This window comes from Leopardus geoffroyi, chromosome A1 (genome assembly GCF_018350155.1).
Source record: "Leopardus geoffroyi isolate Oge1 chromosome A1, O.geoffroyi_Oge1_pat1.0, whole genome shotgun sequence".
Classification (NCBI taxonomy): domain Eukaryota; kingdom Metazoa; phylum Chordata; class Mammalia; order Carnivora; family Felidae; genus Leopardus; species Leopardus geoffroyi.
This window is the reverse complement of record NC_059326.1, coordinates 202,925,658-202,951,085: the sequence shown is the minus strand read 5'-3', so window position 1 is coordinate 202,951,085 and position 25,428 is coordinate 202,925,658. Positions and strand designations below refer to the sequence as shown.

Sequence of the window (25,428 nt, the reverse complement as noted above, 5' to 3'; positions counted from 1 at the left end):
CATCCATCCATCCATCTGTCCATTTATTGTACAAGTTCTTATTGAATGTGTTATATAGTTCAATCACTGTGCTTTGGTACCTTATGTTTAAATTGAAAGAAATCATAGTGTCTAGGCTCATAAAATTCATAATTTACTATGAGAGACTGCCATATAAAATAATAATGAAAACAATTCAATAATAGGTAAAGGATAAAGTGCTATGAAAGCAGAAAGAAAAAAAATCATCTGCCAGGGGAGACAGAAAAAAATATTTGAGTGGCGTCTTAAAAAATACAAGAAGCAATGTGTTAGACTGAAGAATGGAGAGGGATTTTTTTAACCAAAGGGATCATCTTTGCAAAGGCAACCTTTGCTTGCTTTGCAAAGGCAACCTTTGCTTGCTTAAGAACTAGCAGTCTTGGGGGTCAGTTTAAGGGTATTTGGGAAGAAAGATAGGAATTATGATTAGGAAGATAGGTTGTGCCAGATTGTACAGAGTTTTGGAGATTATGTTAAAGGATCTGGATATTAATCTTCTTTATAAGAGGGCAAGGGTCACAATTCAGATGACCTTTCTGGAAAGAATAGCCACAGAATGAATAAAAGCAGAAGGAGCATGGTTCAGGAAGCCCCATCTTCTGGGAATCCTGTGGAAGAGAAATGGAATAGGAAATTGGGGAGCCCATTGGTTCCTCTCCAATCACAAATACAGACTTACTCTAAGGAGAAAACTTAAAGAAAACATCAATCTGGAAGATAGGTTTTTTCTTAGACCATCCTTATTGGTGATGTATACCCTTTTCCTCCAGGTACGTTTGCCAGAAAGCCCTGATTTTTTCTACTTTCTGAGATATGCATGTAAACACAGAAAAACCAAACAAATAAACAAAAGAATGTTCCATCTATTCTTTATCACCAGAAATTCATTTAATAGCACATAAAGTTTATCAATGCAAAAGTTATCATTTGAGTAATGCAAGTAAAATGTGCATTCCAAAGACTATTGTTAATCAAAATTTTAGCAATTTATGTTTTCAAAAGAAAAAAGAATAAATATATTTTAAAAATATTTATGTATTTGTTTTATTTATTTATTTATTCATTCACTCATTCACTCATTTAGACAGTGTGAGCAGGGAAGGGGTAGAGAAAGAGGGAGACAGAATCCCAAAAAGGTTCCATGCTGTCAGCACAGAGCCCAATTCAGGGCTCAATCTCCCAAACTGTGAGATCATGACCTGAGTCAAAACCAATAGTCAGTCACTTAACTGGCTGAGCCACACAGGTACCCCAATAAAATAATATTTTTTAAATATTCAAAATGATTTTATATTCTAAGAAAGTGACTCATAACCTGCTAGATTTGTTTCAGCTTGCAATAAAACCCCATATTTTCACTGAAATCATTTTCCCCAGGTTTTTGCTAAGCAAAGCTGTGGTTATACATTATCTGGTATAGGACAGACTCCCAGGTGGGCTAAGATCTGTAAAAACATATGTTAGGTCTGTCTTATCACTATCAAAACAATTATTTCATTAGCCTACTGTAAGGAGAGAACAAATGAGAAAGGAAATACTATAAAACAAAAAAAAAAATTACAAGGTGCTTTAACATTTTTCTTTGCTGTGGCCTTCTCCTCATAAATATAATGCAAGAAGCTACTCATTTTTTGAATTTGCTACCTGCAGATTCTTCACAGTCTCTAGAAAATCCGTGTCAGCTTCTAGAAATGTATAATGCACTGGAAGTGGAATCAACTGTAAACTACAGATTGGCAGATACTTCAGTTCTCTTAAAAATAATGAATAGTCACCATGACAGGGATTGCCTATGGTTTTTCAAAGCTCTGGCTCTAAATTTAAAAATGCCAGATGATCATTATCAGGCCAAATGCATTTTGAGCATAAAAATCCTAAACATAAACATTACCTATATAAAGTACCTGGCAGTCTCTTCCAAATATTAGACATGATTAACCAGCACTTAATATTAAACTATTTATAATGGCAACAATCATGGGAATTACTTCCCTTCTGGCAAGTTTGTTTCATATGACTAACCATAAGAAGAACTTATGAGACAGATATCTTGAAAGAAAAAAGAAGTTAGGAAACTGAATCAATTAGAACCCTTTGTGTGGAAATAGAAACTGCTAAGAGGTGAGTAAATAGAGATACCAAAGATAATGAAATACGTTATATTTGAAAAAGACAATTTTCTTTCAAATCATAAACTATTGAATAAAAGATACATTATTTGAAATTTTAATGAGGCACATTAATGACATTTTACCTTACTCTGTGGATAATGTATTAATTCTATGATTAATAGGAGAGTCAGGTAGAACATAGGAACAGATTTCAAAGGTATTTAACAAATGCATATATAAAAGGGCTATGGATGCCTTTGAAGAGAAGCTAAGGCTTAGCTAATGTTTAAAGTTTACATCCCAGAGGACAACCATCATGCTTTCTCATAGGAGGGAGTGAGGTACAGTGGACAAAACATAGGCTTTAAGTTCAGATTTATAGCAGAGTTTGAAACCTAGCTCTGTTGCTTTTCAGGTACTGGTCTCGGCCAGGTTGTTTAACATCTCTGAGGCTTATTTTCTTCATACTAAAAGAAGAATTATAAAATTTCCCTGAGAGGAAGAATCGAGAAGGAGTCCAAGAACTCACCCTCACTCCTTAGCACCCCAAACTCATTTCCTCACCATCCACCTGGCCTGAGCCATAAGCACTGGTCTCAGGTGCTTTATCCTCATTCAGCATCACTCCCAATGGGAAGCCCGGAACTCCCACATAATCAATCCTACATGCCCGGACCTAACACCCAAGTGGCTGTATGGACAGGGAGGTATTCCTTATACTTCTTCTTAGCCTTAATTTTCCTAGAAGCGTTTATCGCCATGTGGTGATGTAGTTTAATATTTCAGTAATTTAGGTTTCTTGACTTAACATTTATTTCTAAAATTTTAGTATCCCATACGCTAAAAACTACATGACTGTGGGGAATTTGGTCTAGTTTGCTCCCTGATGAATCCTCAGGGAGTTCGTGGTGCCCAATACATGGTAGGCACTTACTCTGTGTTCATTCTCCTGCACTCTCTACTTGGGACCTCTGTTGGTGAAAACACTGGAGGAGGTGGTGCATATGCTGACCTAAAATTCATTCCCCAACCTTCACACACACACACACACACACACACACACACACACACTGGGGAAAAAGATCCTAAAATTTCCATGGGTTAAAAAACAAAACAAAACTAAACTAAACTAATTTGGTCTAGAAATACAGTTCCATGTTACTGTAGAAATAAATCAAGTCAGGCACAGAATACAAAACTCCGAGTTTGATCTTTCTTTGAATAAGCCACCCAGGCTGCCCCTCTTCTATTCATTTTAAAATTTCATATCAGATACTTAAAGAGGTATAAATTATAAACCTTAACGTGTGAAATTTGTTATTATTAGATTTTAACTGCCTTTCACTACCTTCTTTGGAGTTTCACTTGCACACATATCACTGTATACGTAAACAAATTGAAAGCAATGCAGACCTATTTTTTCGCATAAACGATCCATCAAAGGATTGTGCTCTCAGTACCCTGAGGCCCACTAATAGTCACTTTGGGTCCCCATAAATATAAATGGGGCTATAAGAATATAAATGTGGCTATAAGCATGAAACTCAAAATATTATTTTACAGAATTTCTTATTGAAGTGAGTTGGGTTGAATAAGTACATATTAGCCTCTTATAGGAATAAACTATAGGGGAAATATTTGTGTTGAAATGTGGGATGACTTCATTGGTAATTTTATAAGCCTAAGTTTAGAACTCATCATTTATGTCTTAAGAAGCTAGGAGAACGGAAAAAATATCCTATATAGCGAATTGCATTTTAATTTTTATAACTGTCTAGTAATTGTAGAACATTTCATTCCTTTTAAAAATAAATTTCTTTTTGATCTCATGGTCGTGAGTTCGAGCTCCGCGTTGGGCTCTGTGCTGACAGCTCGGAGCCTGGAGCCTGCTTCGGATTCTGTCTCCCTCTCTCTGCCCCTTCCCCGCTCATGCTCTGTCTCTCAAAAATGAATAAATGCTAAAAAAAAAAAAATAAAAAAAATTTTAAAAATAAATTTCTTTTAAACCTATCATCTTTCTTATATATCACTTATTATCAATACAATTTGTTACTTCACATATTTGATATTCTGTAATTCTCTTATTCACATATGCTTGTTTTAACTCCACCATTCCATCTCTAAATGTTTCCATTTAAAAATGTTAACAACAAGCGCACCTGGTGGCTCAGTCGGTTGAGAGTCCAACTTCAGCTCAGGTCACGATCTTAAGGGTCGTGAGTTGAAGCCCCGCATCAGCTCTATACTGACAGCTCCGAGCCTGAAGCCTGCTTTGAGTTCCGTGTCTCTCTTTCTCTGTTCCTCCCCCACTCACAGTCTGTGTCTCTCTCTCTCAAAAATGAATAAACATTAAAAAAAAATAAAAAATTTTAACAACAGGGGCGCCTGGGTGGCTCAGTCGGTTAAGTGTCAGACTTTGGCTCAGGTCATGATCTCATGGCTCCTGAGTTAGAGCCCTGCATCTCGCTCTGTGCTGACAGCTGGGAGCCTGGAGCCTGCTTCGGATTCTGCGTCTCTTCTCTCTCTGCTCTTCAACTTGTGCTCAGTCTCTCTGTCTCTCAAAAATAAACATTAGACATGTTTTTTAACAACAATGTAAATAAAAGACAACTCATGAACTATGCAATAACTTCAGAGTGAAAGTGCAATCTATTTAGAAATAAGCAAAAATAGTGGTGCCTGGATGGCTCAGTCAGAAGAGCACGTGGCACTTCATCTCAGGGTCATGAGTTCAAGTCCCTCGTGGGGTAAAGACATTAATAAAAAAAAATAAAAAATAAAAAGAATATTAAAATAGAAAGAATAATAAATCCTTATCTAAAGAATTCAATGAAATTTGACTAAAGCAGTGTAGTCAGATTTATATGTACTTAAATTGTAGTCATCACAAGGAAGAATGGTTGAAAATAAATACACTAATATTTTTCACTCAAGAAACTAAAAGAAAAGGCAAAAACTAAAAACTAGGTGCCTGGGTGGCTTAGTTGGTCAACTGGCCAACTCTTGATTTTGGCTCAGGTCATGATCTCATGGTTTGTGACTTGGAGCCCTGCATTGGACTCTACGCTGTTAGCTCTTAGGTGCTTGGGATTCTCTCTCTCCCTCTCTCTCTGCCTCTACACCACTCACACACACATACTGTCTTTCTCTCTCAAAAATAAATTAATATTAAAAAATCTAAAACCTAAAGAAAATGAAAGGTTTCATAAAGAAAAAACATCCAGAAATTGGTTCAAAGAAAAACCTCTTTCTTTGAAGGCGCCATGAGAAAAAGAACAAATATTAATGCAAGTGATTCCGGAAAAAAAGTGACAAAATAAAAAAGAACTGTGTTACGGAAAAGATGTATATTATAGAATTAGAAGAGATTAAACAAACATGAGAGGGTTTTCAGTTTTAGTTCTGACATGTTTGGATGTTCTTATTCCCTTTGAATGGAATAAAATAAAATAAAAACAAAATAAATGGAGAGATAGTCCATACATTTAGACAAGAAGATATAAACTTAAAGTGTCAAGATGTCAGTTCTTCCCAGTTTGATCTATAGATTCAATTCAATCCAATCACAATCCTAGCAGGTTATTTTATGGATTATTGATAAATTGATTCCAAGTTTATATGGAGATGCAAAAGACCCAGAATAGGCAACATAATATAGAAGAAGAACAAAGTTGGAGGACTGACTTACTTCAAGACTTACTATAAAGCTACAGGAATCAAGATGGTGTGGTATTGGTGTAAGAATAGACAGATCAGTGAAACAAAACAGAGAGCCCAGAAATGACATCTTTAGATATAGTCAAATAATCTTTGGTAAAGAAGGAAGAGAAATACAATGGAGAAAAGATGGTGTCTTCAACAAATGGTGCTGGGACAACCAGACACGCGCACGCACACACACACACACACACACACACACATAATAAAGGCACAGCCTTTATAGCATTCATAAAAATTAACTCAAAATATATCATAGACCTAAATGTAAAACACAAACTATAAAACTCCTAGATGATAACATAGGAGAAATCTAGATAACCCTGGGCATGCTGATGCCTTTCTTAGATACAATACCAAAGACACAATCTATAAAAGAAATAATTGATAACTTAGACTTCATTAAAATTAAAAACCTTTGTTCTGCAAAGAAAATGTGAACAGAATAAGAAGACAAGCCACAGACTGGAAGAAAATATTTGCAAAATACACATTTGATAAAAAACCTTTTATCTAAAAATATACAAAAGTCTTAAAACTCAACAGGAAAAAAAACAACTTGAATAAAAATGGACCAAAGATCTTAACAGATACCTCAATTAAGAATATATACACATGAGGCAGCTCTTCCTGCCCCTGGGTCCTGTCCCCATGCTTTAATAAAATCACCTTAAGAAAAAAAAGAATATATACACATGATAAATAAGCATATGAAAAGATGTTCCACATAATACGTCATCAGGTAAATGTAAATTAAAACAATAAGGTATCACTATAGACATATTAGAATGGCTAAAATCCAGAACACTGACAACACAAAATAAATACTGGTGAGCATTTAGAGCTACAATAACTCTCATTCATTGCTGGTGGGAATGCAAAATAGTATAGCCACTTTGAAAGACAGTTTGGCAGATACTTAAAAAACTAAAAATACTCTCACCATATAATCTAGTAATCACACTCCTTAGTATTTACCCAAAGGAGTTGAAAACATGTCCACAAAAAACTTGGATGTTTATAGCAGCTTTATTCATAATTGCCAAAACTTGGAAACAACTAAGACGTTTTTCCGGAGGTGAATGGATAAATACACTGTGATACATTCAGATAATGGAATATTATTCAGCACTAGAAAGAAACAAGCTGTCAAGCAATAAAAAGACATGGGCAAACTTTAAATGCATATTACTAACTGAATGAAGACTATCTAAAAGGCTACATATGGTATTATTACAACATATGATATGTCTGAAAAGGCAAAACCATGGAGGCAATAAAAAGTTCAGTGATTGTTGGGCAGATGGAGAAGAGATAAATTGGGAAAGCACAGAGGACTTTCAGGGCAGTTAAAATACTTTGTATATATTACACTGATGTATATATGTCATATACATTTGTCTAAAATCATCAAATATACCATTCCAAGAATGAATCCTAAGGTAAATCATGGACTTGAGGTGATTATGCTGTATCAGTGTAGGTTCATTCATGGTGCCATTCTGGTGAGTGATGTTAACAATGTGGAGGCTGAGCATGTGTGGGGGCACAGAGTTAAGTCCATGGAAAACCTCTGTACTTTCCTTCCAATTTTGTGGTAACCCTAAAGCCGTTCTAAAAACCACAGTTTTTAAAAAATTAAATGATTGTACAGAAATAACCCGTTGCATATATGATCAAACGAGTTTTAACAAGGGTGACAAGATTATTTAAAAGTAAAGGACAGGGGTGGCTGGGTGGCTCAGTCGGTTAAGCGTCAGATTTCGACTCAGGTCATGATCTCGCGGTTTGTGAGTTCGAGCCCTGTGTCAGGCTCTGTGCTGACAGCTCAGAGCCTGGAGCTTGCTTCGTATTCTGTGTTTCCTCCTCTCTCTGCCCTTCCCATGCTCATGCTCTGTCTCTCTCTGTCTCTCTTGATCTCGGTTGTGAGTTTGAGCCTCACTCTGGGCATAGAGATTACTTAAATAATAAAAAATACAAAAGTATATGTAAAAAAAAAACTCTCATAGAAGTGGTAATGGGAAAAGTTCCTCAATGTGATAAGAAATATCTACAAAAATTCAAAATCATTTTTAATAGTGAGAAATTATATGCTTTACTCCAAAATCAAGGGGAAAAAATTCTCTACAAGGACTAAGATCAGGGCAAGGATGTTCTCTCTCACTGCTCCAATTCAACATATTACTAGAAGTCCTTGCCAGTTAAATAAGAAAAGGTAATAAAAGGTATATGGATTAGAAATAAAGAAATATCACTGTCTCTATTTGTAGATGACAAGATTATCTATGAAGAAAATCCCAAAGAATTGACCCAAATCCTTAACTGATAAGTGAGTATAGAAGACCACTGAATGAAAGGTTAATATATAAAACTAAATTTCCTGTATTACAGAAATTAACAATTGGAATTCGAAATTAAAAAACCCACAATTTTACATATTGTAGGATTCCAATTATACGACATTTGGACAAGAAAAAAACAGTGAGATAGTAAACAGATCAGTGGTTGCCATAGGTTGGGGAGCAGGAGAATTGAATAGGTGACACACACAATTTTTTTTTTTAGGTGGTAAAACTAATCTGTATGATATCATAATGATGAATAGAGGACAGTAAGCATTTGTCCAAACCTATAAAACTTTACAGCACAAAAAGTAAATCATATGTGGTACGCAAATTAAAAAAATAATTGAGGAAGTCAGAAGTTCTCAGAGTAGAATGCAGAATGTAACAAAAGAATATAAATGGATTACAAATACCAAAACAATCTCACTGAGGGGGATTGGGGAATAAGATACTGACCTAAGCATCTTTGCAAATGAGTGGAGAGGCAAAAAGAGCTTAACATTAGATTTATACTCCAGTTGATAAACTTATTTCCTATGGATGTACAGATTAACAATTCTGAAACCACTATACAGGCATACTACAACTGAACAATTAAGTTAATATATAGTGGAAACCAGATTTCTTACTTTTTTCTTAAATATTTATTTATTTTTGAAAGAGAGAGAGAGCATGAGCGAGCAGGGGAGGGGCAGAGAGAGAGAGGGAGACAGAGGACCCAAAGCAGGCTCTACACTGACAACAGAGAGCCCGATGTGAGGCTTGAACTCATGAACTGTGAGATGATGATCTGAGCTGAAATCAGATGCTTAACCAATTAAACCACCTAGATGCCCCAGATTTCTTACTTTTGAGTGAAATATTATAGATAAACAGGAAAAGAAGGTCAAAAACAGTCCATGTGGTAATGGATTAGAGTTGGAAATATCAGTATGAGCTCATATTTAGCTTAACATGGGTACAGATGGATACACGTAGAAATATTTATTATAGATAATGTGTATATACACGTTAGTATATGAATATATAACTCTTTGCCTTGTCATCTGAGAGGGTCTAGAAGTAATGATAGCCCAGTAGTAATGAGTACACCTGGTGTCCAGATCTTTGTTTCTAAAACTACTCTCCAATGAACAGAACCAGAGATCCTTGGTGGAATGGCTGAATCTATGACTGGGTAGGAAATATACAAAATGAGCCAGGTGCATTTTACAACGCTGGAAAAAAAATCTCAACAAGACAGAGAAAAAAGCCCCAAACTCACAATAACAGGAGTGTTTCAAAGGTACACAGGGGCCAATTGAAAGAGGTCCAAATGGCCAAAGCTGGAACAATTTGAGCAATACAATTAATAAAGTAGGATTGGACCCTTGTGCACTGTTGGTGGGAATAAAATCAGGTGCAGCCACTGTGGAAGACAGTATGGGGGTTCCTCAAAAAATTAAAAATAGTAGTACCCTACAATCCAGTAATTGCACTTTTGGGGTATTTACCCAAAGAATACAAAAACACTAATTCAAAGGATATATGCACCCCCATGCTTACTGCAGCATTATTTACAATATCTAAAACATGGAAGGAGCCCAAGTATCCAGCAATGGATGAATGGTTAAAGATGTGGTATATATACAATGGAATATTATTCAGCCATAAAAAGAATGAAATCTTGCCATTTGCAACAAGACGGATAAAGCTGGAGAGTATAATACTAAGCAAAATAAGTCAGTCAGAGAAAGACAAATACCATATGATTGCACTCATATGTGGAATTTGAGAAACAAATTCTAACAAAGGAAAAGAGAGAGAGTGAAACCAAAAAGCAGACTCTTAACCATAGAGAACTAAATGGTTACCAGAGGGCAGGTGGGTGCAGGGATGAGAGACAATAGGTGAAAGGGATTAAGAGTACACTTATCTGGATCGGCACTGAGTAATATATGGAATTGTGGAATTACTATATAGTACACTGAAACTACTATAACACCATATGTTAACTACGCAGGAATTAAAAACAAATGAAAACAAATAAAGTAGTATTGGATTATAAACCAAATTATAAAATATTCATGAGTCCATACTTATATATAAAAAAGGATTTAATAAATAAATAAAAATGTAAGACAGTAAATAAATATCCCACTTAGAGTAATTTCAAATAATTTATGTACATAGTCTGTCCTTAAGAAACTGGAACATTATTTCCCAGTCCTTAGTCATCGGCTACGCTTAGTGACTCTCTTTCAAAGAGGGAAGTATGGAATGAGGGGGGAAAAGAGTAACTTTACAGTGGAGAAGCCTGACAAATATTATGTCTATCCAAGTGATCAAGGTTAACATCAACAGTGATAAGACATATTGATAGTATATACCTTGGATATTATGTGCAGATAATGGCACTTTTTGTGTATAATCTTCCTTCCCCCCAAATTTATCCCAATCTAATCATAAAATCATCAGGCACATCCCAACTAAGGGACATTCTATAAGATACCTTACTAATGTTCCTCAAAATTGTGAAGTTCATCAAAAACAAGGAAAGTCTAAGAAACTTTAAAAACCAAGAACAAACCAGAGGACATTACAAGTAAATGGGATCCTGAATGAAAAGAAGATATTAGGTTAAAAATTGGAAAATCTGAATGAAGTGTGTGCTTTATTAAGTACTTATTAATAATAATGTATCAATATTGATTCATTAATCGTGACAAATGTATCATAGTAATGGTAAATTTTAATAATAGAAAACTGAGTATGAGATATATGGAATTCTCTGTAATCATTTTGTATTTAAAACTGTTGTATCTAAAATTAAAAATTAAATGTTTATTGAAAATAAAAAGGGAACTATGTATACATATATATAATGTGAAAATTATCTGGAATCTTCTGGGGATTTTTTTTTCATGCTGATATTTGGATCTCAACATCACTCAATTCCATCAGAAACTCTAAGGTATAATTTTGGCCCTGGCATCAGATTTTTTCTTAAGCTTTTCAGTATTATGAACAATTGAATTAGATGAACTAAACGATTACTCATAAAGAAGTAGAAACCTGAAGTACTTTAATAAGTATAGAAGACAGAGAATCAGACACAAGTGGCTTTATTCGTGAAACCAAAGTAGGCTTCAAGTAACGGTAATGCCTAGGTTGTTTAAACTTCCTTAAAATAGAGAATACATTTTTAAGAAAGTTTTCTTATTCTCTCCAAGAAGTAAATAAAACCTGATATCCAAAATCAGCTAGGGGATCACAAAAATAACCACCATAACAATAAATAACAGCCCCAATTTCACCTATAAACAGAGATGCTACAACATGTTCAAAATAATAAATCAGGACAAACTAGTTTTTATCCCATTAATGATCTTGTGACTCAACACAACGATATTCATTACTGTAAACTGACTTTACTAATAGTGTAATCCCTTAAACCTAGGGAGGTAAGTGTCACAGTCTTTGTATAAAACCTTAATCATACTAGCAAATATTATTGTACAGTAATTAAAAGCTCCTCTGAATTGACAAAATGTATGTCAAATGTAAAAATACATTCTTAATGCATAATAAAGCTTCCAGAAAGTCCTTTCTAGATGTTTCTTCTACATATTTATCACACCCCCATTAATTGCCTCAAAATGTTTTCCCTCCCAAACTTTCCCCAAACTTGGCCTGTACATGTATGCTTTTATTTCTTACCCCATCATTTACCCTTTTTTTCTTTATTGGAATATTGATTCTCTGTACTTTCTAAAGTAGAATTTTTTGGTTCTTAGCTTTTCCAAATTTCTTTTTTCCTTTGCACAATCTGCACAAAAGGCTAAGGGGCTGATGAGGCAAAACAGAATCATGACAAAGACGAGTAGGAAGAAAGAGAAGCTGGAAACGTCAAAACTATGGGTGAGAGGGAAAGTCAAGGAAGCTAATTACCTTGAATTGATATATTTTAGTCAGCCACAACAGGTTAATGGATAAGAACCTTATGGTTATTTTGATATATTCCAAAAAAGCATTTAATAAAATTCAAAACTTTTCCTAGTTAATATTTCTTAACTGTTATTGAAGAAACCTTCTTAAACTCAGCATATATTTATTTTTCTATGACAAAATGGAATTCATTGCCTTTTTCTCAACTGTTACTAACCTGACTTAAATGCTTTTTAAATGATTACTGATTTTGTTTTTTTAAGGGACCAGATACACTGATTGACTAGTCTCTAATAAACAAATAAAAATCTGTCTCCAGTCTAGACTTAGTGAATCAGAATCTCTGATGGGTGGGACCTAAGCATCTTTGGCTTTAAACAGCTCTCTGATGATTCTGATATACACATTGCTTACCATCCGGTATTGGGGGGGAGATAGGCAACTACACTATTAATTTCAGTATGAAGTAGACTGATACTAGGATTCTGGAAAGCTATGAGAGGTACTATGGAGACACAATGGTGGGAAACATTGCTTCTGACTGAGAAGCCTTCTAAAGATGGCATATTATAAAGTCTGGGAAGGATGAATGCAAAGTAATAAGGATCATTTATTCAATACCTCACTTATGAGAAGAGAAAGAGCTTCACTTGGATTGCCGCTTACAGGATAAACCTGTGGATATTTGAAGACAGACTTCTTGTCTTTTTCTAAGAAAAACATTTCAGTTTCCTAGTGTTGGGGAATATTTAAACATTAAATTTGCAACGTCCTGATACTGTAGTACCAGAGGCCTATTATTAATCATTAAGTTTCTAATGTTTCAACAGAATTGGCAGAAACTAAGAAAAGTGTACATCTTCTTTACCCACTCATCCATTGAACATTTGGGCTCTTTCCATACTGAGGATTTTCCTTTTTATTGAGATGTAATTGACACATTATGTTAGTTTCAGGTATACAACTATAGAGAGCAACATGGGGTCAAGCAGTTACTCATGTCAAGCAGTAACTTAGGTCAAGCAGTGACACAAGAACCAAGGGCATTGCAGCTAAGACCAGATAACCAGCTTGAGCTGACAACACACTCAGAACCGATGCTCAGCAGAAACAGAGGAGGTCTGCAAAGGCCCAAGACTCGTTAAATCCCTTTAAAAAAGGAAGAGTTTGGTAGCAACCTGTAAGACTTTCAAGACACTGACCATTTCGTGTGTGACCACATGAAACATGGACGATTTGGAGGCAGCGGCCACCAAAGGCTCTGATCGATTGATCTCCGAACAGAACAGAGAGCCTCCACTGTTTGGACATAATCAGAGGCACATTCTGAGAGCTGACCTGGACAGACCTAGGCTCTGTGTCAACTGTGCGTCCACAGACCGATTTCATGTTCGGTTTTGTTATTTCCCTACCCCCTGTTCTATCTGTTTGATGTGTTGCTTGTCTTGTGATTTGCTTTGTGTGACATGTAAGAAGCAAGTTAAACAAGTAGTGAAATGTCATTGAGTTTGGAATCGTGAAACTGCTTTATAATTATATTAATCTTGCTTTATGATTGAATAAAGCTGACACTGTAGGAAGACACAACTTGTGTGTGTGCCTTCATAGCGTGCTCATGACAACATAATACTTCGAGATTTGTATATATTGGGGAATGATCACTACAATAAAGCTAGGTAACATCTGCCACCATATATAGTTATAAATTTTTTTTTCTTGTGGTAAGAACTTTGAAGATCCATGCTCTTAGCAACTTTTAAATATGTAACAGTACTATTTTCTGTTGTTACAATAGTGTATATTATATCAGCATATTATTAAAGAAATATTTCAAAGTTTTGCAGAAAGGATGAAATCTTCCATGAGTGATGGTGATAAACTTGTCTCTTTGGGGGAAAAATACAGAATCTTATCTCATACTATACTCACAAATATAGGCAGGATGGTTAATACTAAAATAAAAATATAATTCAAGTATGTATAATCATAAATACAGTAAATTTTAATCAAGTAGTAATAAAATGTTATAAAACCAAACAAAATAGAGGTAAATATGGAAAACTTTTCATAATTTTGCAGAGTACAAAAGCCACTTAAGGAACACAAAATCTCTAATGCTTTAAAGGAAAGGAGAGGCAAGTTCAAATCAAGTCAACAATAATGAAGATCAGAATGACAAAAGGAAAGTTAGTGATAGTTACAAAAGAAACAACAATCTTGAAGAAAATAGTTAAAGCCTATCAAAAATACATTAAGAACGTTTCTGTAAATTGGTTTTAAAAAGGTAAAAAAGGGGCGCCTGGGTGGCTCAGTCAGTTAGGCATCCAACTTCAGCTCAGGTCATGATCTCACAGCTCATGAGTTCGAGCCCCACGTCGGGCTCTGTGCTGACAGCTCAGAGCCTGGACCCTGCTTTGGATTCTGTCTCCCTCTCTCTCTGCCCCTCCCCCACTTGTGCTCTGTCTCTCTCTGTCTCTCAACAATGAATAAATGTATTTTTTTTAAAGGTAAAAAAATATTAGAAAACTATGCAAGGAATAAACAGAAAAAATAAAGTACAAATAATAAATATGAAAAATGCTTCAACCTCAATATTAATGATGAAAATGCACACTAAACAAGAAGGGGATGCCGTTTTTACTTAGAGGACAAAAGTAAAAATGAATTGGCAAGGCATGTAGAAACAGGCTGTCTCATCAAAGAAACAATTTGGTGTTTGTTTTAACTTAAAAATATGCCATCTTTGACCCAGTTATTCAACTTCTAGGCAAGTTTTATACATGTGCACAAATATAAATATATATCCTATAATAGTAAAACTTGGCAACAATTCAAATATTCAGATTTTTAGAAAGGAAAATTTCCACTTGTGATGGTTAGTTTTATGTGTCAACTTGACTGGCCATGGGGTGCTCAGATTGAGCATAAGTTTTGGATGTGTCTGTGAGGATGTTTCCAAATAAGATTAGTATTTGGATCAGTGGGCTCAGTAAAGGAATTTGTCCTCCCCGATGTGAGTGGGCAACATCCAATCCACTGGAGGTGTGAACAGAACAAAAGTAGGAAAGAGGGGGAGTTCAACCCTCTTTTCCTATCTCACTACTTGAGCCAACATCTCATTTCATTTTCTGGCCTCGGACTGGGATGTACATCATCAACTCCTCTGGTTCCCAGCCTGTGGAACCAGATTAAATTATACCATCAGCTTTTCTGGGTCTCCAGCTTGTAAACAGCAGATCATAAGACTTGTCAGTCTCCATATCTGTATAAGCCAATTCCTCATAATAACTCTCCTTTTGTGTATATATTATCCTATTGGTTCTGTTTCTCTGGAGATCCCTGACTTACACATCACTCAACTAGTATACTTGTAAGTATACAACTAGAAGTACTCTTGCAACTACATTCTGGCTAATCAGATATAGATAAGCAGTGATAGTGACAATTCTGAGCACACCCCTAAATAGAGAAATTGCTCACTCTTCAATTCCTCTGTGCCGCTCTCCCTCTTCTGCCTTTATCAAACATAATGGCCATTATCAAACATAATGGAGAGGAACTAGGTCCTCTTGTATAAATGAGAAAAACACTCTTGAGGATGGCAGACCAACAAAATAAATGAAATCTGGGTCCCTGAAAACTGTCCTGGGGAGAGCCATCTGACCCTCCTGGGATTTCCATGTGAGACAAAAATATACTTTCCATCTGGTTGAAGCCACTGTTAATCAGTTTCAGTTTGTGAAGATAAAAAGATACTTCAAGTGATCCAGTGGTAAATGTACAGGCACTAAATGTGTGACACTGAAATGTGAAAACATGCCATTATAGACACTTTTATCGGAATTCAAATGCGAATTCATAGTCAAAAGCCACAAATCAGCATTCTGACATCTCCAAAGTTCTGATGAAGAGACATAAGCAAAGCAACTTATATTTCATGGCAATTGCATTTTTTCCCCACTAACCTCCAAAGTAGGAGCCATCTGTCAGCTTCATTTCTTTACTGGATTTTGTGATGACACCAGCAACGCCATGTTGAATGAAATACATCTTTTTACCCACAGCTCCTTCTCGTATGATATAATCTCCAGGTTGAAACACCTCAAATCTCAACTTGCTCAGCATGGCAGTCACAAAATTGGGGTCCGCATTAGCAAACAGTGGCATTGTAGCCACTAGTTTCCGACAGTTGAAGTTGACTATCTCCTAAAGATGGCAAGAGTAAAGAAATATTAAGAGAGATATTAATCATATCAGGGAGATAAGCACACTTAAATTAAAATCTATATATAGCACAGTTTTGCAATTTAAATTCAGAACCAAAGATACATAAATTCTAATAATCTGCATATTTCTTCAAAGCCAGAAATCATGGTTTATTTTGGTGTTGGAATTTTATATTCGCAGCACCTAGTATCGTATAGATATGTATTAAACATTCAGTAAATGTGAATTAAATATGTACATCTTATCTTTTATACCTTCTCATCCTTTTGCTATACTCTGTGTAAAATTAGAACTCAAATGTGGAAGAGTTTCAGTCTCCCTTTGATCTTATTTTATGAAGAAAAGAAGCCACACTACCTCCTATTAGCTATAATATTGCTGCTCCTGTGCTCCGCTGTATTGTTGAATGATCTAACTTGTACCTACTGACCAGAATTCTGAAACAAAGGCCCAGTTGCCAGACAACAGAATTTTTTTTTCTTAATGTCATTCACATTAAAGTGGGACAATGGAGTGTGCAGAGAAAGGTTACCCAAGAAGGCTCTAATCTAACTATAACCTATTATTGTAAATTCAATCTGTTTCTGGGATAGATCAGAAAACCACTCTTTTCAAGGTCTCCTGGGTTTCCATTGGAAGTCTTGGAGTGGAGGGGCCATATGTTCTTTCTCCTAAGTTGTTTGTTTGTTTGTTGTATTTCTGGAACCAAGCAATTCTCAATTAGAAGACTTACATATTTGATTTCATTCTGTAGATTCTGGTCCAGATTATACACAGTGCTATCTCCTTAGGCTAACATACAGATATGGGACCAACCATTTTTAATCTTGCAAGTTAGATATGTAAAAGGATAAACAATAGGAATCTAAATTTTACCACAATGCCGTTTCTCAAAGCTTTCTTCTCCAATAAGCCCCAAGGGAAAAGGGTTAATCCTGAATTTGTGATCTGGTTTAAGAGATATAGAAACTGAAGGAAACCCTGTTAAAAGATGGGAAAAGGGCAAAAAATATTGGGAGATAGTAGCAAAGGCTGAGATCTGAATTATTTCTTTGGGAAAATATACAAATTTATAGAGTAAGGCTGAGGGAAAAATGTTTCCTCTATCTTAATTTTTTTAAATATTTATTTATTTTGAGGGCAAGAGAGTGCACGTACTTGAGCAAGAGAGAGCAGGGGAGGGGCAGAAAGAAAGACGGGGGGAGAATTGTAAGCAGGCTCCATGCTGTCAATGTAGAACTTGACATGGGGCTCCATCCCAAGAACCATCACATCATGACCTGAGCCAAAATCAAGTGTCAGAAGCTTAACTGACTGAGCCACCCAGGTGCTCTGAAAGTTTCCTCAATCTTGTTTTATAAAATGACCCGACCTTATCTTGGAATAGGTGGAAAAAAAAAAAAAACAACTTCCAGCTGATATAGAGGGCACAAAATTTGGGGTCCATCACAGAAAAAAAAGGTATTTCATCCTTAATCATATCTTTGGAGTTCAGTAGAGCAAAGAAGTGTCTCTAATGGTGAGGCTTCATGGAGGATGGTAAAATATTTAAATGTCAGCTGTAACAAGCAAACAGTGAACATAGCAACAAAAAACAAGAGAAAGATATTACATGCAACACCCAAGCCTAAATAATGCACAGCTGACTCCATGGGTGGCTGTCCATTGACTCGTGGTCAATTTTAACTAGGGCTGAAGTGCCGTGGTGGGGTGGGACTAAAGCAGGGTTCAGCCCTTACTACGGTAAGTCCTTAGTAAATATGCATGCATGCATGTATGGAAGGTGGAAAGAAGGAGGAAAGGAAGAAAAAAGGAAAGATGGGAGGGAAGGAAAGAAGGAAGATGGAGTTTCCACGTGGAAAAAAGTGCTCACGAAAACGAGTTTTGTTCCCATTGGTAAGTATTTACTTAAAACTGTTAGAAATCTTTCTCAAGAAAATCACTTGAGAAACAAATTTCTTGTGTATAAAAAACCGTGTTTTTTATTATTCAAAATACTTCTAAACAAAATGTCATGAAGATAAGAGGTGAAGCACTCAAGGTACTCAAGCTAACCACATGAGTTGAAGGAAGACAGAGTAGGTCATTAAAAGGACCAGACTGATTGAGGAATTAATGATTCCACATGTAAAATGACAGAAGAATACTGTGTAGGAAAGTGAAAATAAGTCAGGTTGCAGAGAAAATAAGAATTTTCAAATAAAAATAATAAGGCAGAGAATCTTTTTATCTATGTTCTTTGACTTCAACTACACAATTTTTTTCTCTTCATTGTTCTCTTATGCTTTATTTTAGAAAATAATTGGAAGTATATTTTATAAACAATTTAACTGTTCTTTATATGAATAAGTCTTTTTCTGTGATGCACTGCATATTAAGGTATACCTATTGTGACTGCCTTGATTATAACACTGTGGGGATAATTTCATATTATTGCTATTGCTTAAAGGAATCCATTAATTTTCTCTCTCTCCCTGTGGAACTTTTACCTCCAATGTGACTACAATCAGTTTGAAACTGTAAATTCTAACAAGTATTTGATAAGAAAAAAAATGTAATTAGACAGAAGGTGATTTGCATTTAAAAGCCCTCTCTCCTCCCATGAAAGTTGCTTGCTTGGAGGGCATATAGTTTAATGGAAACACTCATGTGAGTCTAGAAGTGAAGCAAAACTTTTAAAAGCTCTTCTCCATCAATCATATTTCTTTATAGCACATTTTTTAGGGAACATATTTAATTAAGTTATTAATATCTCTCCATATGTAAAACAAGACTTTTAAAGCTCCTCCTCCATCAATCACAGTTCCTTATAAGCACGTTGACTTTAAGGAAGACACACGATTAAGTTATTAATATCTCTAATTTCCATCCAGATTCTTTATGGCACTTGTTATAATGAGCTATTTTAGCAACGTGTCTGGCCTGAATGAAGAGTATTGACCATATGCTTTAAATTGAGGAAAGCTCCATACCTAAGAGAATCAGACATAGCCCTGACCTTAATAAGGCACTCCAAATTACTAAGCTTACTATCAACACTTTAAAAAAATGTAGCTACCTCTTCCCAAAGCATCTTGTAGTAACAAGTACAGACGTACTAAAAACCAACCAAACAACCAAACAAACAAATACAAACATCAACCAAAAAAAAAAAAAATCCTGCAATGATGAGAGTCACTCATAGGGGCCAAATGAAAGAGCTACCAATGGCTAAAGCTTTAACAATTTGTGTAACAAAGTAAATGATGTGGTACTGAATTAATCCCAAAGTATAAACTAAATGACTATAAGATTATACCTACATAATTAAACAACTGAGTAATTTAAACAGACAAATCTGTTCAAATTCCAAATACACTTTTACCTATTAAATAGAAACATAATACAACAAACAGTGAAGAATCCTGCATTTGATTCTACTTTGCCATGTTTGTTTACTTCAGATATCAAAGTCTTTCCTTTTTAGCATTATTTTGTCTTACTTTGCTCTCCTATGTCATAATTATTTCTGTTCATTGTTTAGTCACAGAGGACTAGAATATTTTTTAAAGTATAATATAGACAGAGTAAAGAGCACAGATTTTAAGTGAACACAAATCTTAAGTGAATTTTTCAAATGTGTAACCACCTGATCCCCATATAGGGGTTATCGGAAAGTTTCCCTTTATTTCCTTTTCCAGTTCACACCAGAGGTCCTAGCTATTCTGATTTCTATCACCATAAAAAGTTTTACCTGCTCGTGAACTTCAGATTAAATGGGATGATATACTCTGTAGTCTTTTGTGTCTTGCTTCTGTGTGATTCATCCATGTTGTTGGGTGGTGATAGTTCTTTCTTTTTATATTTCAGCCTATATTTCATTTTATGACTCTGCCACAATTTATTTATCCATTCTACTTTTCATGACATTTAGGGTGTTTTCAGTTTTAAGCTATTAAGATACACCTGTTATGAACATTCTTGAAGTGCCATATGCACTGGTTTCTCTCTCTTTTTTCTTTTGGCTTTTTAAGTTTTTATTTTAATTTCAGGTAGTTAACATACAGTGTCATATTAGTTTCAGATGTACAATATAATAATTCAACACTTCCATGTATCACCTGGTGCTCATCACAAATGCACTCCTTAATCCCCATCACCTGTGTAACCCATCTTCCCACTCCCCTTCCCCCGCCCCTCTGGTAACCATCAGGTTGTTCTCTATAATTAAGAGTTTGTTTTTGATTTGTCGCTTTCTCTTTTTTCCCCTTTGCTCATTTGTTCTGTTTCCTAAATTTTAGATATGAGTGAAATCAGATGGTATTTGTCTTTCTTTGACTTACTTATTTCTCTTAGCATTATACTCTCTAGCTCCATCCATGTTGTTGCAAATGGCAAGAGTTCTTTTTTTTATGGTTGAATAATATTCTAGAGAGAGAGAGAGAGACAGTGTGTGTGTGTGTGTGTGTGTGTGTGTGTACATGTCTTCTTTACCCATTCATCCACTGATGGACACTTGGGCTGCTTCCATACTTTGGCTATTGTAAATAATGCTGCTATAAAATATAGAGATGCATGTATCCCTTTGATTAGTGTTTTTGTATTCTTTGGGTAAATACCCAGCAGTGCAACTGCTAGACCATATGGTAGTTCTGTTTTTAACTTTTTGAGGAACCTCTGTACTGTTTTCCACAGTGACCACACCCACACTGATTGCTCTTGAGTATTTATTTACCTTTTATTGGAATTGCTGGGTGATAAGGTAAGCTTATATTTAATTTTAGTAGATACTACCAAAAATTTTCTAAAATGACTGTCTTATTTTTCTTACATGTTAGTAATATATAAGTTCCAATTGTCTTATATCCATAGTAAAATTTGATGTTATCACTCTAATTTTAGCCATTAATAGGTACACAGAGAGATCTCGTTGTTTTACAGTTTTTTTCTCTTTGTAGTTTTATTTTACATTTCCCCAATGATTAATGTTGTTATGCACATTTTTGTATCTTACTGATCAGATGAATATCCTGTTTGGTGAAGTACCCAGTCAAGTTTTCCTCATTTTCTTCTGGCTGTTGGAGTTCTTTTTATAGTCTTGATATGAGTTCTTTGTTGGGATATACATTGTAAATATCTTCTCCCAATCTATGGCTTGCCTTTTCATTCTTAGTGGTATCTTTTATCATATATATATATATATAATATATATATATATATAATATATATATATATTATATATATATATATTTTGGTGAGCTGATTCCAGTTTGTTTAAGTTTATGACAATCAGGAAAATGGGATTTGAGATATACGGAGATTTCTTCTCTAAGTATTATTTTTTACCATAAATCAGCACTTAGGAATCATGCAAATTCTGAGACCCTGGGAGAGCTTAAGCAATATTTTGTTTGACTATTGTTAAAAAATAGTAATATTTTAAAGAATAGTGCTCCTTGAAGCACTACAATTCTTTACCGATAATTTAACCATCATTGTGGAAAGTTCCATTTTGTGAAACATTGAGATCTCCTCCATTCTACATTATTTTATTCTACATGGTATAGTTCTAAAATGTTTTAGGGATGGTAGCTATAAATGTAATTACCATCATTACAATAATGAATCACAGAGTAATCTTAACAAAACAGAGCTGCTGTTACATTGCTAAATTCCTACACCCAACACACCCTGTATTTTTAGACTCTGCAGAACACACAAGACCTTCCTTCTAAGAACTTATATTAGACATTCTGATGGCATCCAGACATATAGACTTCTATACTAACTTTAGACACAAGTAAATAAATATAGTCAAATCTATATCAACTGACATTTTATCACCGAGAACATCCTATAAAAGAGTGCTGCTAATGTTGTCCTATTTTTTCCCCACAGTTCAGTTGCCTTGACTAGTAAGAATTAGAGTCAGTGGATGTGTTAGTTTTTTGTTTGTTTGTTTTTTAAGGTAGGGATAATTTTAAGAATGACATTATAAAAATAAGAGACAATATTTTTTGAGTTCTTGCTGGTTTCTAGGTTTGCGTTAAATGTTTTACAAGTATTAATTTATTTTATTGTTGCAAAATTCCTATACTTTAATTATTACTACTACCCCATTTTATAGAAGATACTGAGTAATGTGCCAAAGACCGCATACTTGTAAGGGGAAGAACCATGGTTTGTTTGCTGGGCAGCTCTTTAACTCAGGATTTTGATGGATTCTAAGAAGCCATCTTACTTTTGTACATATCTGGAATTACCAAAACCCTGAAGGTTTTGGTATTAGCCATAATTTGTTCTTCTGAAATTTACACATTTTGAGAGCCTGACATGAACATTTGTTGATTGTGAGATAGCAAACTGATGGCTGTACACTTGGCAATTATTTTTAAAAATCTAAATCTAAATGCCTTTATTTCCTGGAAAATAAAACAAGTTTTTATATAAAGAAGAGCTATTTTTCTTGGAAAGTAAAAGAAACTATTCAGGATTATTCCATGGGTCCTTGCTCTCATCATAGTTCTCATGTAGACAGCATCAGTTTTAAAAAGGCTTCAACGACCTGCCAAAGAGAACATTCTCCTCCCTGTTACTCTTTAGAGGAAGATGATAATCCTGTGGACATATTTATGGGACTTCACTAAAATACATTTTACCAGGCTCAAATCCAAATTTAAAGAATCTGAACCTATATCTCTAGGGGATGTGATTCAAAATCTCTACTTTTAATAACACACTCCAAGTTATAAGCAGTCAGGTTTAGAAACTATGGTTCCTAAAATAAAGAATTATCTGAAAGTTTATATCTAGTTGAGGGAGGAAGATGTACATGTATATATTCTGTAGAAAATAATTGTAAGTAGTAAAATAAATATGGGTTTGTGTGTGTGTGTGTGGGGGGGGTGTGCATGCACACACTCAATCTCTGATTTCAAAACCAGTTGGCTCTGTGCCCTTAGAAAGTGACTCAGATTCTTCAAATCTTAATCTTTTCATCTGTAAAATGGAGGTTATAGCAACTCTATCAAAGATTATGATAATTAAATGAACACAAGTAAAGCGTTTAACAAAGTTCACTCAATGTTATCTGTTTTAACCACTGTAATTTATAGTTTACTAAAAAACAATGTTGGTTAAGATCAAATGAATTGTATAGACTATATACTTTATAAACTTGTAAAGAAACAAAAGGTTCAAGGTAATTTGGTTAAGAGGATACTAATTCAGGTAAAAGAAAAAGTTGAGTTGGGGACTGTTTATTAAAAACCAAAGTTTAAGTGAGTGCAGAGGTTCAGAAGAAGAAAATGACAAGAAATTCTTAGGGTAGACTCAGTGAAATTCCCTTCTGGCTATCATCAAGAATAAAATATAGGATTCTTATAATAAAGGTGCTCTATTGATATAATAAATTCAGAAGGTGAATTGTACATACACATTCCATTATTTTTTTTTAAAAAAGGAAACACATTGGGAAATTTAAAAACAATTTCCCCCAGCATTCCTAACTGGCTTATATTGATCTGGTGGTTTGCCTTCTAAATTGCAAGGTGGTTGATTGCATGCATAAGAAAATTGGCCCATACAAGCAGACCTTAATGCTTAAAAATGTTCTAAACATTTATCAAACGTTGACTACAAGTTAGATACTGCTTCAATTTCTTAAACTGAAAGCATTTCCCTTGATTTCTGTTCTGTTAGGGAAAATTTAAGATAATCTATTTCTGTGGTTGAGATCATCTGTGTTTTTTTTTAAAGAAATTTTTTATTACAACTTCTAATTAATTTGAATCTCAAAACCTATGTAATATACTACAAAGCTAAGGAATACTTGCCTGTAGTATTTATTTTGGGGAAATTAAAGGGTTGAGAAATAGAAAAATGAGATTCGATGAATTAATACAGGATGCCTCGGTTTTAGTTTATTGTAGTTTTCCATTTTATTAAAGAAGAAAGTAATTAAGCATTTTTGTATTACCAAACAGCTGCATGTAAAAAAATCTTTGCAAAAAATGAAAACACACATATCTCTTAAAATATATAAAAAAATGTTGTATTCTCATCTCCTTAATAAGAGTGATTTAATGTGCTTGTGTATTCTCTTAAGACAAACTCTTATTCACCTAAATATAAGTGTAATCATAATATACATTCAATATTTGTTTCTTGTTTCCCACTTTTATAATATAAAATATTTCCCATTTTGAGACATGGTCCTCATTGCTGTCCTTTTTAATGGCAAAACAAAATTCCATGATTAATGATTAATATCTTGTGTTAATCATAGGTATATTAAGAGAAACCCAATAAAAATACAGAGAAATAGTCTGCAATAGTCTCTTAAATACTGACATTTTTCACCATTACTTGTTTTGAAACCCAGCTATATCATTAGTTGCCAGATTAATAGTCTCTTTAAATTATGTTAAAGGTAATTAGCCTAAAATCTCTGCATATACAAATGGCCAATTATGATTAAGTGGCTTAAATGAAATCTGCCTGCTTGTAAAGGACGGATCAGAACAAGACGAATTCTGAGATGTACAAATTCAAACATTTTAATGTTTTCCTTTGTTACAGTTCTCATAGGCATCTAATTTGGTTTTGAGGTATTAAATCACATTTAAGCCTTATAATATGAATGCAAATGAAGTCTGAAATTAATTTAGTCTTAACATAGCCCCACTGATTTGCCTTCCCAGAACACAGGAACATATTGCTCCATTAGGTACCAGGCAGAATGACAGCAAATGACAGAAAATTCTAACATGCACTTAAATTTGATCATAAAGCAAAGAAAAAGAGGTAGAAGCAGATCAAACAAACCTAAATCAAGGAATTGTATATTGGCAACGTGCACGTTCACTGGAGACTTTGTATCTCAGCCCTACTGTGTGGTATCCCAGACTGGAGCCCTGGAAAGATTTGTATAAGCTCCAAAAGAATACAGCTCCAGTGGCCCGCAAGCTGAAAGCAAGTTGTAAGAATAGTTTGTAGAATTAAGTGTTAAGGTATCTGACACGGTAAACACAGACTGACATGAGCTGTCAAATATAGCAAATAAAGCAGACAGATGTCCAGAAATATGCTGAACTAAAAAA

The 25,428-nt window shown here is 34.6% G+C and overlaps 1 protein-coding gene across 1 annotated transcript in view; it reads right to left on the bottom strand.

The window, feature by feature from the left end:
• The window catches only part of HCN1 (hyperpolarization activated cyclic nucleotide gated potassium channel 1), a 389,009-nt gene that overhangs the window by 32,902 nt on the left and 330,679 nt on the right, over window positions 1-25,428 (bottom strand). Inside the window, exon 6 of the mRNA XM_045438479.1 lies at window positions 16,087-16,327. Within this exon, the coding sequence (XP_045294435.1) occupies window positions 16,087-16,327 (241 nt within the window). The remainder of the gene's footprint in view (window positions 1-16,086; window positions 16,328-25,428) is intronic.